Source organism: Hibiscus syriacus, unplaced genomic scaffold (genome assembly GCF_006381635.1).
Source record: "Hibiscus syriacus cultivar Baekdansim isolate YM2019G1 unplaced genomic scaffold, ASM638163v2 tig00111540_pilon, whole genome shotgun sequence".
In the NCBI taxonomy this organism is placed as follows: Eukaryota; Viridiplantae; Streptophyta; class Magnoliopsida; order Malvales; family Malvaceae; genus Hibiscus; species Hibiscus syriacus.
Window position 1 is genome coordinate 942,929 of NW_024063114.1, and position 14,797 is coordinate 957,725.

The window sequence follows — 14,797 nt, forward strand, 5'->3', positions numbered from 1 at the left end:
AGACATTATGGGATTATAAGTAGGGTAATTAGTGGAATAATTATATATCATAACAATTTTTTTAATAAAACAATAAATATCTTTTAAAAACGATTATGATTTTAATTTTAAAATTGGGGTTTGGATTAATTGGATTAAATTTAAGTGAGTCGCCATCGACCTTTGGGTTAGGTAGGTCGAATACCTAAAAATGTCTTTAAAAATAATTTTAAGAAAAATTATTTTTTAAGACAAAAATAGCCTGCGTCACCAAGGATTCCATTTGAATGGATTCGGGAGTCATTTACGTGTGGAGAAGGGTTAGCACCACCACAGCGCCCAAAATTGGTATTGTGTCGCTTACGCGTTGTCGTAAATGGTGGAACTGATGAATCGAATATAAAATTAAATTGTGATCCATTAATCGAATTAAATTAATTACAGAAAATTCTTTAACTCAAAAAGAAATATCAAAATTAGTAATCCTCCATCAGGAAAGCTAACTCGACTATTTCTTGTCAATAAAAAAATATTCCCTCATTGATAAATATGCAAATCGAATATAAATAAAATTGACGTTTGCATTCGAATAAAAGGAAATAAATAGTGAATTAAAAATAACACATTGCATTATTAAAATAAATTAATTAGTAAAAAGAAAATAGATCTATTTTAAGTTCGTATCTGTTCGAATGTCGTATTGGATTGTACCACTTCGATCAAGTAGTACTTTCCACGCCCGTTTTATAAATACGTATTCTTGAAATATTCGGAAAAAACTTAATAGCGTATTTTACATTTTAGTATAATATGCATAATATAAACTGAAACATATCATATTCACACATAAGTACAGTAACTGCTTGTATATAAACATAATTAATCGTGTATTGTATTATATAAATATATATATATATACTTACACGTATACAAGATCATTAAACCTACCTTATATATATAACATGATATATTAATTTTAAGTTAATAAACAATGGAAATATCTAATTAATATGCAAAGAACTCACACACACATATTCAATAATGTAATATAAAGTATAAATATGCCAATATTAGTTCATAAAAAACAAAGATGAAGTAAATAATAAAATAAACATAAATAAATAAATAAACTCAACACAAGGATTAAAATACTAAACACATATTTAACACAAGGATCTAAACAACACTTATATAAATAACAAAGGGGCCAAACAAGCAAATAACTCCAAAATAAAACTGAATAATGACTAAAACACACATCAGGAAGATCTCATTGACTAGATATGTAAATTTCCATTTCCACATAACAGATAAACGACTAAAATATAATGAAAATAAAATAAACATACATTAATCAAAAATTTAACCTAAAATATGAGAGTAGTGATCAAAATAAAAGTTTCATAAATAAAGAGTACAATGTCTAAACTTTACAAAATATTAACAATAACCAGTCCAGTGACCAAAATGTAAACTTCACAAAATATAGGACTTGAAGTACAAAACAAATAAAAATACACTAAGCCCTTAAACAAATTTACAAAACACGGGGACCCTTACAATGTAATTAAACCATAGACTAAATAGTAACTAAAATAAAATGTATACAAATGTTAGAGCCAAATTCGAATAACCTCCAAAATACACAATACATCAAATCAATGACTAAAATTGAAATAATGAAAACATATCATACTTAAGAATAAATGAATGAAAATACCATGTCCTCAGCGTAAATATGCATAAAATAATTACAAGCTAACAAGGACGGAATTGAAACATTTCAAAACAAGAGCTCAAATTAAAAGGAAATAAAGTTGTATTGATGATTAAAATAAGTGATTACAAAATAGAAAGGACCTTTAGGGTAATAAACCCACGTGCGAAAATACTCCCAGGTCCTCCATGAAACGGCGTCGTTTCAACACACATATATAAGGCCAAACCCAGGCCAAAGATCAGGCCATTTCTCATTTGTTTTCCTTTGCCCGGGTTTTGAAAGAGAGAGAAAGGAGAGAAAATTCTGGGAGCTTCAAACGAAGCCCAGAACACGGTGGGGCTCAGCCGTGTCGGCCGCCGATGATCGGCGGCCACCGCCGTACGCTGGCGTCGGGGAAGAGAGAGGAAGACACTAATCGATATGTCTTCTCCCCATGAAGGTGGGTCCGAGCTCAGTTTGGCCTAAAAATGGCTCAAATGCCATAGATTTGTGAAGAAACCTCTCGGTTTCTTCGGCTCCGACGACCCTTGGTTCACCGACAGTTTGAACAAGGGTAAGAACTTTCTCTCTCTCCTTCCATTTCTTATTTTATTCCCAGTGTTTTTCCTCTCTCCCTCTTTTCTTATGGTTTCTCTCGTTTTTTCTCGAAAACCCGAATGACCCCCCTCTTCTCTGCCTCTCTTTCGTTTTTATCTGATTGCATGTCTGTGGTGGATGTGATTGTTGTTGCCCTTGTATTACCGAGAAAATAGGGTATGAATGCCCTATTGTAGCTTGAGGTACAACTCCCGATTGCCTCGGGATAGTGTAGATTTGCTCTTGATATATTTTATTTTCTTTCTCTACTTTTCTGACCGATAGTTGTAGAATAGGCCACTGTTTAATGCAGGATTGTCGATGGCGGTCGTGGGACATTTCAGCTTGAACGGCTCGGTGGCTGGGAAACTAGAGTGTTACTGGTGGGAGCTAGAAAACCAAGCGGCGGTGCGGCTTTTCCTCTATTGAGGGCGACGGTTGCTGAAAGGTTAGGGTTTTAAAAACCCTAAATAGCTTCTGATTTGGACCATTGATTTGGGTCTAAATCTAACGGCTGGGATTTGGGCGGCTGGAAGCTGAAGAGAATAAAACCCTAGCAGGCTTGGGTGTTGGGCCTAGACCGGTTCAGGTTTGGCTGATGGGTCTGCTGAATGTTGGGCTCCGGGATTGGGCCTTTGTATTTTGAGTTAGGTTTCAAGGCCTGCAAAAGTGTAATATGTAAAATTCAAAATAATAATAATAATAATAATAATAATTAAAATAAAATAGAAAAGACCCGGACAAAAACGGGTGTCTACAACTGCCCCTCTTTGCACATTCTTGTGTTAACAAGAATAGGGCAAAGACGACAAGACAACACGTTTTTGTATGGTTCTCCCCTTTTCACATAGAAATTGGATAATGTTGATTTTTAGGGACGATACTGCTCATACTTGATGAAGAGTTCGGGTCATCTAAGGGTGACACGGTTCCTACGTGATGAGAAAATCTGGTCGAGGGATGACACTGCTCATACATGATGAAGAGTTCCTGGCCATCTTTAGGAAGGGTGATAACTCGGTTCCTATACAATGAGGATGGCTGGTTATCTAGGGGTGACACGGTTCCTACGTGATGAGAAAATCTGGTCGAGGGATGACACTACTCATACGTGATGAAGAGTTCATGGCCATCTTTAGGAATGGTGATAACTCAGTTCCTACGCGATGAGGATGGCTGGTTATCTAGGGGTGACACGGTTCCTACGTGATGAGAAAATCTGGTCGAGGGATGACACTGCTCATACATGATGAAGAGTTCCTGGCCATCTTTAGAAAGGGTGATAACTCGGTTCCTACGCGATGATGGGGTTGGTATCTAGGGGTGACACGGTTCCTAGTGATGAGAAAATCTGGTCGAGGGATGACACTGCTCATACGTGATGAAGAGTTCCTGTCCATCTTTAGGAAGGGTGATAACTCGGTTCCTACGCGATGAGGATGGCTGGTTATCTAGGGGTGACACGGTTCTTACGTGATGAGAAAATCTGGTCGAGGGATGACACTGCTCATACATGATGAAGAGTTCCTGGCCATCTTTAGGAAGGGTGATAACTCGGTTCCTACGCGATGAGGATGGATGGTTATCTAGGGGTGACACGGCTCCTACGTGATGAGGATGACTGGCCATCTTTAGGGATAATGGTTTCAAGGGAAACCGACTCAAAGATAGGATTTTAATAGAAACTGTCTCAAGGGAGACAAAATTCGTTTCAAGGGAAATGATCTCAAAGATATTTGTTTTGTTTCAAGGGAAACAAACTCAAAGATGATTAATTTTGTTTCCAAAGAAACAGACTCAAATATTTTTCTTAAAAGAAACTGTCTCAAGAGAGACAAAATTTTGTTTCCAAAGAAACAGACTCAAAGATAGGTTACGTCTTAAGTGAGACGAAATTTGTTTTAAATGAAACAATCTCAAAGGTTGGTTTTTCATTAGAAACTGGCTCAAGAGAGACAAAATTTGTTTTTAAGAAAATAGCCTCAAAGATTATTTTGTTAAGAGAAACAAACTCAAAGATTTTTCAAAAGGAACATACTCAAAGATTTATTTCAAGAGAAATTGTCTCAATAGAGACAAAATTCGTTTTAAGAGAAACAGATTCAAAGATTTTTTTCTCAAAAGAGATTGTCTCAAGAGAGACAAAATTTTGTTTCCAAAGAAACAGACTCAAAGATTTTTTTTCAAAAGAAACAACTCAAAGATTTTTTCACGAAATTATCTGTTTCAAAAGAAACAGACTCAAAGATTTTTTTCTCAAAAGAAACAACTCAAAGATTTTTATTCAAAAGAACAGACTCAATAGATTTGTTTAAAAAAACTGTCTCAAGAGAGACAAAAATCATTTTAAGAGAAAAAGATTCAAATATTATCGATTTTGTTTCTAGGGAAACAATTTCAGGATTTATGTTTAAAAGGGAAACTGTCTCACACGAGACGAATCAACTTTGAAAATCTCAAGCGATATTAATTTTGTTTCAAGTACAACAACTTTGAAATTTGTATTCTAAGGGAAAATGTCTCAAGTGAGACGAAATTTGTTTTGAAATAAACAACAATCTCAAGTGAGATTAATTGTGTTTCATTTGAAGCAAATTCGAAATTTGTATCTCAAAGGAAAAATGTCTCAAGCGAGACGATTTGTTTTCGAAGGAAACTGTCTTAAATGAGAAAAAATTTTGTTTCAAAGGAAACAAACTCAAATATTTTTTCTAAAGAAATTGTCTCAAGAGAGACAAAGATTTGTTTCCAGAAAAAAAATAGCTCAAAGGATACTGATAATCTGCTTGTTCCTGCTGATGGAAATATCTTCAGAAGAGACGATTGTTGACTTCAGAAAGTCAAATCTGTGGATGACATTGTTCTTTCAGGTCGAAAACATTTGGTCATTTTTGAGCTTTTATTTCATGAAAGATCGAAATGGTATATTTATAACTGCCTATCTTGGATGTTATGATGGATGCCAAGATGAAAATTTATTTGATGTGTTTGATTTGATGAATTTTTGAATTTGTCCTCATGAGAGGGGGAAAATGTCTTTAACAAAGACAAGATTTCAAGTGATATTTTTTTAACATATCCTCATGAGAGGGAAAAACAAAGTATTTATTGCACATGATGATAAATGTTGATGCGAAGATGCAAAACTCATGTAATATGTATGTGTTGATGTATGTATGTATTGATGTATGTTTTTCTCGATCGGGAAGGAGAATGGTTGCAAGATCAGACTTCACTCTATCATTGATTCAGTTTGTCTGCATTTCCTTAACCTGAGACCATTTGTTTGTCCCATCAAATTTTGTCCAAAAATTAGCTTTCTCTTGCCCCAGCTTCAATCTTGAGCTTCAGAGAGATATTCGTTGAATTCCAAGATATGCCTCCAGAGAGATTATCTTGTTTGAAAATGTTTTCCTTTTTCTTTTTATTTTTAAAAGTCTGAAAATATCTATCAAAAGAGTTTTGAAAAATGTTTAATCAAAAGTTTGAAAATATTGCCCCTTTCGAGGTTTCACAATTGACAACTCATAAAACAAGAGTTCATTGGATATCAAAGAATTATTTATAATGTTAATCCTTCAATAAATTATAGTTATTTGACAAGTGTCAAGATCAATGCTATCTTTGAGAAATGGTTAAGTAAGGAAATGATGAAAAAAATGTCTCAGGTTATTGTCTTTGGTCAAAGGTGTGATGTTCTCATATATTTGATGTTCACTGATCTGATGAAGTAACTTATGTACTCATTTATTGGAAGTGTTCTCCGACTCCCAGCTCTCATGTTCTCATTCATGTTGTGCGATGCCTCATCAAGGGATTTGTGTGATCGCCTCCTATGCAATAGTCTTATATTCGAGCCGCCTTTTCAGGTTTTCAACTCGAATCCTCCTTTGGTTTCAAGACATTACTCAAAATTTATGTCTTGAACCCCCTTTGTTATTTTTTTCTATCATGCATTAATGTTTTTAGAAAAACCTTTTTTTATAAATAAAAGATTAATCCTGATGAGTGGGATGAAATCTGAAGATAGTCTCTTCTGTTTAGAAATCCATGTATGATTAGAATGGACTTTTAAGGCACGTAATGTAGGCCATGGTTCACGGTTATGAAAGAAATGGATAAAAGGCCCAAACAAGTGTTTAAGGGTGATTGAACCAAGGATCAATTAACTCTGATGCCTTCGATCTTGTCTTGCTCAATTTGAATCTTCTCGTATGTGTTTCTCTTGATTTTCTCTGGATGCTTCATGATCTTCGAGTGAAGTGATTCTGGAATAATTGTGCTTGATCAATCTCACAGTTTGAAGCTTGATGCGTCCTTTGAGTCAAGGGACTCTTTGTCTTTGTGCTTTTGTCTTCTTTTTCTTTTCTTTTTCTTTTGCTATTTTTCTTTGATTTTTCTTTGTACTCTGCATCTGGTTCACCTTTCGGTATCTATTTTGAATCGATGTCTTCACTCATGCGAGTAGATTTCCTCAATCTTGCCCCCCAGTGTAGAGGGTGATCCTTGGTTATGGTTGAATCAGAAGAAAACATAATTCAGGCTCAAATGAGACACAAGGGATATATTTTCTCATTTTGTGAAGGGATAAAGAAAGAATGTCATTCATCATCTCATACACAGAAGTCCTTGCAAAAGAGGTATCCCTAGGGGGATAGATTTTCAAGTTTAATTTTTAGTTACATGAAAACAATGTAATTAATGCATTATAGAATTATTTTGAAATAATTCTCTTATTCTGCTTCTTGCTCTCAGAATGTCTCAATTGCTCGCTCATCCTCAGAAGATCGCTTCGAGATGTCCCACATTGTTTCTTCTTGTGGGAAATTTCATGTTCAAGTGAACATCTTGTACTCAATGTCTGTAGGTCTTATTGGTAGAAAAAGTTGGTTTGACGTGTAAGAAGACAATGGTGTGAATTTATTAGCTCAACAAAATGCATGGGTATGATTTTTGTATATCGAAAGGATATATACAATGTTTCAATTTTGAAAAGAATGTTTCAAAGTCTCAAAGAGAGGGAATGTAAAAAAATTGGTTCTTTGGTGGTGATCAGAATTATTCTGGGTAAAAATTGAGAGATTTTATTTTGGGGTTGGACATGATAAGAAAGGTATAATCTTGTCATATGTTAAAAATCTACAATTCTTGAAGAATTAAAAGAATATGTAATTCATTTGATATTCAAAGAACTCAAGATTAAAATTCGTTCAATTATTCAACCTTAGAAGGTAACATAAATTCAAATATTAAGATTTAAAAAAATTTAAGCAAATATAAAAGGCAGAACAAAAACGAGTTCAAACAAAACAATCTCCATGGATGTAAATGGTAGATGCAATGCCCCCATCCATCTTTGATTGTCCATGCCCCTGAGTAAACCAGGTTTTGGATCTTGCGCTTCAGTGCCTTACAATTTCTCAGCAAAATGTTCGGGGCTTCGTATGTGGTAGTTGTACACGAGATCAACATCGTAGACCTCAGTGAATGAGGACTCTTTTCTCGGATCATCTTGGAAGGCTCAGTCCTATAACCAGCCGAACAAGCTTCCATCGTATTGACTTCAGCTTCTTGCTTCTAATTTGTTCAAATCTTGCTTCGATTCTCAATGTCGTCACGTGATCAGGATCACGTCCATCAAATTCTCCATGAATTAGTTCCACGTTTTTATGAATAATGAAATGCATATGCAAAAATGCAAAGATGCAAATGCAGATGCAAAAATGTTGATCCAAGCGATGAATATCATAGAATATTTTTCTCCAGAAATAAAAGCCTTCACATTACAAGACAATCCACATTACAAACATGCCTTCGCTTAGATGTTGAGTCTGAAATGGATCACTACCTCGTCTCGGATCTTCGTCCTCGAAAATGATACCCCTTAAGTGTTCTGTAGTCTAACTCCGTTACTGCCCCGACAGTGGTGAAGTCGATGTGTCGCTCCTTGATAGTTACTGATGGAATATTCGTAGATGAGAATCTACTGTTGAATTACTCTTTGGCTCAATAGATCATCGTTTCAATCTCAAATGTTGCACAATCTTTGAGCTCATTGCTTCGTCTCGAATCTTTGTATTTGGAACTGATGCCCCCTCAATGCTCTGTAAACTCACTCCGTTAATACCTCAGCAGTGATGAAGCCATTGCGTCGCTACTTGATGACTATCAATGATATGATTGTAGATAAAACTCCACTGTTGGATTATTCCTCAAATTAATGGATCATCATATCAATCTCGAATGATGTACAATCTTCGAACAAATCTCATTCTTGTACTCTGAAATCCTTTTAGTCTTTAATGCATGTCTATATATGAGACTGTTTGATTGAAAACTTTCATCTCTTCTTGAGAAAATTTTCTCTCGAATATTCCCTTACGGATCAATACTTTTGCATTATGATGATGCAATGCAATGCAAAAAAATGATGACAAAATGACACAAACAAAAGAGAATAAATAAATTAGAGCACACAAACAAAAGAAATTAGTTAGTTCAGGTAAGACAATAGATATAGATAAAAATGTTATTTAAAGATGAATTTAACATTTAACCTGTCATAATATTTACCCGAACATGCTTTCAATAGATGGCAATCCTACCCGGATATGCTTTCTACCCACAATGATTTTTCAAGAAATTAATCATAACTTCATGGTATCTAGTTCGCATGCAATTATTTAACAAAATTTAAAGCAAAATGGAAAGGTTTAGAAACACTCCTCCTTTGTGTATACCTAATTTGGGTACCTACTGACGAACAGAGGTTTGGTATGACTATACCTAGGGGACCGTTCTATAATTCACTACATGCAGGGTTCCGGCTCTATGAGGAAATGGTGCTCTAATTGTCCTTGATGTTGGTGCCCCCTTGGGCTTCTAAACCCTCGATCCTCACCCATTACATGTTTCGAACGGAATGAGTTCAATTCGAGGGGATTCACTGCCTTATCCCCATAAGAGGAATAAATCCCTACGAAGGTATAATGTATGTATCCCATGGGTTATTTGCTAAAACTCATACGAAGAATAAATTCTTACGAGAGTAAAGCATTCACCCAAACTAATTTGGATCGAAGCTCGTGTCTAGAACTTATGTTATGCAAATGCAGTGATGTGTGTGAGGAGGAACGTACCTACCTTTAACTCAAAAAAAGAAAAAATAAAACTCGACAAAACCTGGATCGATCTGAAAGAAAAAATTCAAATGTTAGTATGACGGTTAAAAAATGAAGCAATTAAAAACTTCAATAAATGAATCATAAGTTAACTAAAGACTCGAAATCATAATTTCCACCAAAACGACAACGTGTAAGCGACATACAACTTGACTCTCTAAAAAAAGTCCCCAACGGAGTCGCCAAGCTGTCATAACCATTTTTTTTAATAAAACAATTAAATATTTTTTTAAAAACAATTATGACTTTAATTTTAAAAATTGGGGTATTTTGGATTAATTTGGATCGACCTTTGGGTTAGGTAGGTTGAATACCTAAAAATGTCTTTAAAAACAATTTTAAGAAAAATTATTTTTTAAGACAAAAATAGCCTGCGTCACTAAGGATTCCATTTGAATAGATTCGGGAGTCGTTTACGTGTGGGGAAGGGTTAGCACCACCACAACGCCCAAAATTGGTACTGTGTCGCTTACGCGTTGTCGTAAATGGTGGAACTGATGAATTGAATATAAAATTAAATTGTGATCCATTTATCGAACATTGATTAATTTGCTTCGAATTAAATTAATTACAGAAAATTCTTTAACTCGAAAAGAAATATCAAAATTAGTAATCCTCCATCGGGAAAGCTAACTCGACTATTTCTTGTCAATAAAAGAATAATCCCTCATTGATAAATATACAAATCGAATATAAATAAAATTGACGTTTGCATTCGAATAAAAGGAAATAAATAGTGAATTAAAAATAACACACATTGCATTATTAAAATAAATTAATTAGTAAAAGGAAAATAGATCTATTTTAAGTTCGTATCTGTTCGAATGTCGTATTGGATTGTACCACTTCGATCAAGTAGTACTTTCCACGCCCGTTTTATAAATACGTATTCTAGAAATATTCGGAAAAACCTTAATAGCATATTTTTACATTTTTAGTATAAATATGCATATAAAACTGAAACATATCATATTCATGCATAATGTACAGTAACTGCTTGTAATATAAACATAATTAATCGTGTATTGTATTATATACATAATATCTATATACTTACACGTATACAAATGATCATAAATCCTACCTTAACATATATAACATGATATATTAATTTAATGTTAATAAAACAATGGAAATGTCTAATTAATATGCAAAGAACTCACACACAATATTCAATAATGTAATATAAAGTATAAATGCCATAATATTAGTTCATAAAAAAACAAAGATGAAGTAAATAAAATAAAATAAAACATAAAAAATAAACTCAACACAAGGATTAAAATACTAAACACATATTTAACACAAGGATCTAAAAAACACACTTATATAATAACAAAGGGGCCAAACAAGCAAATAACTCCAAAATAAAACTGAATAATGACTAAAACACACATCAGGAAGATCTCATGGACTAGATATGTAAATTTCCATTTCCACATAACAGATAAAGGACTAAAATATAATAAAAATAAGATAAACAGACATTAATCAAAATTTAACCTAAAATATGAGAGTAATGATCAAAATAAAGTTTCATATAAGAGTACAATGTCTAAACTTTACAAAATATTAACAATAACCAGTCCAGTGACCAAAATGTAAACTTCACAAAATATAGGACTTGAAGTACAAAACAAATAAAAATACACTAAGCCCTTAAACAAATTTACAAAACACGGGGACCCTTACAGTGTAATTAAAACATAGACTAAATAGTAACTAAAATAAAATGTATACAAATGTTAGAGACAAATTCGAATAACCTCCAAAATACACAATACATCAAATCAGTGACTAAAATTGAAATAATGAAAACATATCATGCTTAAGAATTAATGAATAAATGAATGAAAATACCATGTCCTCAGCGTAAATATGCATAAAATAATTACAAGCTAATAAGGACGGAATTGAAACATTTCAAAACAAGAGCTCGAATTAAAAGGAAATAAAGTTGTATTGATGATTAAAATAGGCGATTACAGAATAGAAAGGACCTTTAGGGTAATCAACCCACGCGCGAAAATGCTCCCAGGTCCTCCATGAAACGGCGTCGTTTCAACACACATACAAAAGGCCAAACCCAGGCCATTTCTCATTTGTTTCCTTTGCCCGGGTTTTGAAAGAGAGAGAAATGAGAGAAAATTCTGGGAGCTTCAAACGAAGCCCAGAACACGGTGGGGCTCAACCTCGTCGGCCGTCGATGATCGGCGGCCACCGCCGTACATCGGCGTCGGGGAAGAGAGAGGAAGACACTAATTGACGTGTCTTCTCCCCGTGAAGGTGGGTCCGAGCTCAGTTTGGCCTAAAAATGGCTCAAACGCCATAGATTTGTGAAGAAACCTCTCGGTTTTTTCGGCTCCGGCGACCCTTGGTTCACGGCAGTTCGAACAAGGGTAAGAACTTTCTCTCTCTCCTTACATTTCTTGTTTTATTCCAGTGTTTTTCCTTTCTGCCTCTTTTCTTATGGTTTCTCTCGTTTTTTCTTGAAAACCTGAATGGCCCCGTCTTCTCTGCCTCTCTTTCGTTTTTATCTGATTGCATGTCCGTGGTGGATGTGATTGTTGCTGCCCTTGTATTACCGAGAAAATAGAGTATGAATGCCCTATTTTAGCTTGAGGTACAACCCGGATTACCTCGGGATAGTGTAGATTTGCTCTTGATATATTTTATTATCTTTCTCTACTTTTCTGACCGATGGTTGTAGAATAGGCCACTGTTTGATGCAGGATTGTCGACGGCGCTCGTGAGACATTTCGGCTTGAACGGCTCGGCGGCTGGGAAACTGGAGTGTTACTGGTAGGAGCTAGAAAACCAAGCGGCGACGCGGCTTTCCTCTGTTGAGGGCGACGGTTGCTGAAAGGTTAGGGTTTTAGAAACCCTAAATAGCTTCTGATCTGGACCATTGATTTGGGTCTAAATCTAACGGCTCATATTTGGGCGGCTGGAAGCTGAAGAGAATAAAACCCTAGCAGGCTTGGGTGTTGGGCCTGGACCGATTCAGGTTTGGCTGATGGGTCTGTTGAATATTGGGCTCCGGGATTGGGCCTTTGTATTTTGAGTTAGGTTTCAAGGCCTGCAAAAGTGTAATATGTAAAATTCAAAATAATAATAATAATAATAATTAATTAATTAAAATAAAATAGAAAAGACTCGGATAAACGGGTGTCTACAATAAATATATTGGGGAGATGATAAATATGAATTTGAAGGACTTTTCTTTTTTAACCAATAATTTTCTATCTGGAACTTGAAACAAAAACAAGGCTAAATACACAACCTAACCAAATATGAGATACTATACACTATAGAAGAAGACCTTATTATCGATTTTGTTAACCGTATATCAAGCATATAAAATTCAATATTCCATTTTCACTAATGAAAACTGTATTTTCTTTGGAAAAAAAGTGAAATATGACAACATGATTTCCATTGAATCATGTCAACTGGGAGGATGGCATTTACCAAAACATTTCAATGCAATATTCGACATAAAAAAATGAATACACAAGGTTGTTGAGCAGAGCAAAGCTCTTCATTAATATCTCATAACAGACATCAATTAATGCAAATCTCAACCAGCAACCAATCATCGTTCATTAAGATGAAGAAATACCAACAAAATAGTGCGCTTGTCATTAATGGGAAAACAAGTCACGAGTCTTGTAATTAAGCAAGTAGGAGATGATTAGAGTATATTCACATTACGCTAAAAAACCCTAACTAAAACACTGTGAACAAACTACAATTCCACAAAAGCTCTTTCTTCTTCCTCCTCAAGAAACTAGTGAGTACAATCAAAGCTAAAATTCTAGAATTGTTCCATCGAGGAATCAAATCGAGGAAGGAGGATACGGGTTTATGAATCTAAGGTAAACAGTCTGGGTTTAGTCGTCGTCACCGCCGGCTGCCTTGGAGGTGCCTCCCGCTTTCTTGGGGAGGAGGAGATTGTGGATGTTGGGCATCACGCCTCCATTGGCAATCGTTACATCGCCGAGTAGTTTGCTCAACTCCTCGTCGTTCCTAACAGCGAGCTGTATATGGCGAGGCACAATTCGGGTTTTCTTGTTGTCCCTGGCTGCATTTCCTGCAAGCTCCAGAACCTAAAAATAAGCACACATTTTACATCAGGATCACAAATGGTGGAAAAGACGATTATTCAATAATAAAAAATGCAGTTTTACGTATTGATCAAACCATAATTTCTTCCAATTGTTAAAAAGGACACAAAATTTCGCCAAAAAAAATTAAAGTTGAGAAATAGTAGCAATCTCTTACGCAGATAAACCCTAATTGATATATATATATCAAATTTAAAGATAAAGCACAGATCCGAAAATGAAAACCCAATCGTATAAACCTTTTATATGAAAATCCTTTTTTAGAACGTAGATCCATAATTCGTTTGGAAAGGACAATTTCAAAAGAAATTTGCTGGAAGCTTATCATAACAATTTTTTGAATTAAAATATTTAGTTTTCTCAGAAATTAAAGGGAACCCATATTAGGCTAAAAACCAAATGAACATTTTTTAAACAAAATACATATATACCCATTAATCCCTACGAATTTAAAACGGATGAAACCCAAATTAGATAAGAAAATGATTGTACCTCAGCCGCAAGATATTCAAGAACAGCTGCGAGGTAAACCGGAGCTCCGGCTCCGACACGTTCAGCATATTTCCCAGCCTTAAGGAACCTAGCGATACGACCCACCGGGAACTGAAGCCCGGCCTTGCTACTCCTCGATGTCGCCTTCTTTGACGCCCCTGATCCGAGAGTTTTGCCTCTACCAGCCATTTTAGACCCGCAACTAAAACTACGAACTTCTCAAAATATACGCCAAAATGTAAAAGTGAAACACTCGCGAAGGAGAAAGGGAGATCTAAGTGACTGAATGTAAGGTTGTTTAGGTTTATATATAGTGGAGAGCGAAAAGGTACTAGCCAATGGGAAGAGAAGACGCGGATTGATAAGGACACACCGTTGGACGATTAAGAAAGGAACGGATCCGATTTGAACCGAACACCGCTTCGGCATTTTTGGCTTTTGCGGAGTTTAGTTAGTTAAAATTTGAGGGAACTTTTTCTTTTTCCTTCGAAATTGGGATTTTATTGGAATGGATGGAGTAAGTGTCCTTAAGAAAAAAAAATTATTAATTATTCTGTTAATTTTAACATGAAACCCTAAACTATTGCCCAAATTTTAAAATGGTACATATATATAGTAATTTTAAATTATTTTTATTATTTAAGATATAAAAATTTGTTTTTATATTATGAAGAAAATAAAAATTAACTATGTATTAAATAAAAATAAAATTTTATTCAATT

At 34.8% G+C, this 14,797-nt stretch overlaps 1 protein-coding gene across 1 annotated transcript; it reads right to left on the reverse strand.

Moving 5' to 3' along the window:
• Positions 1-13,077: 13,077 nt before the first annotated feature.
• Positions 13,078-14,370, reverse strand: LOC120164582 (probable histone H2A.2). The gene is made up of 2 exons (XM_039174275.1): positions 14,076-14,370; positions 13,078-13,565 (listed from the first exon to the last, which is right to left on the reverse strand). Exons 1-2 carry the CDS (start codon positions 14,262-14,264, stop codon positions 13,350-13,352), a joined length of 405 nt encoding a protein of 134 aa, XP_039030206.1. The 5' UTR covers positions 14,265-14,370; the 3' UTR covers positions 13,078-13,349.
• Positions 14,371-14,797: the final 427 nt, after the last annotated feature.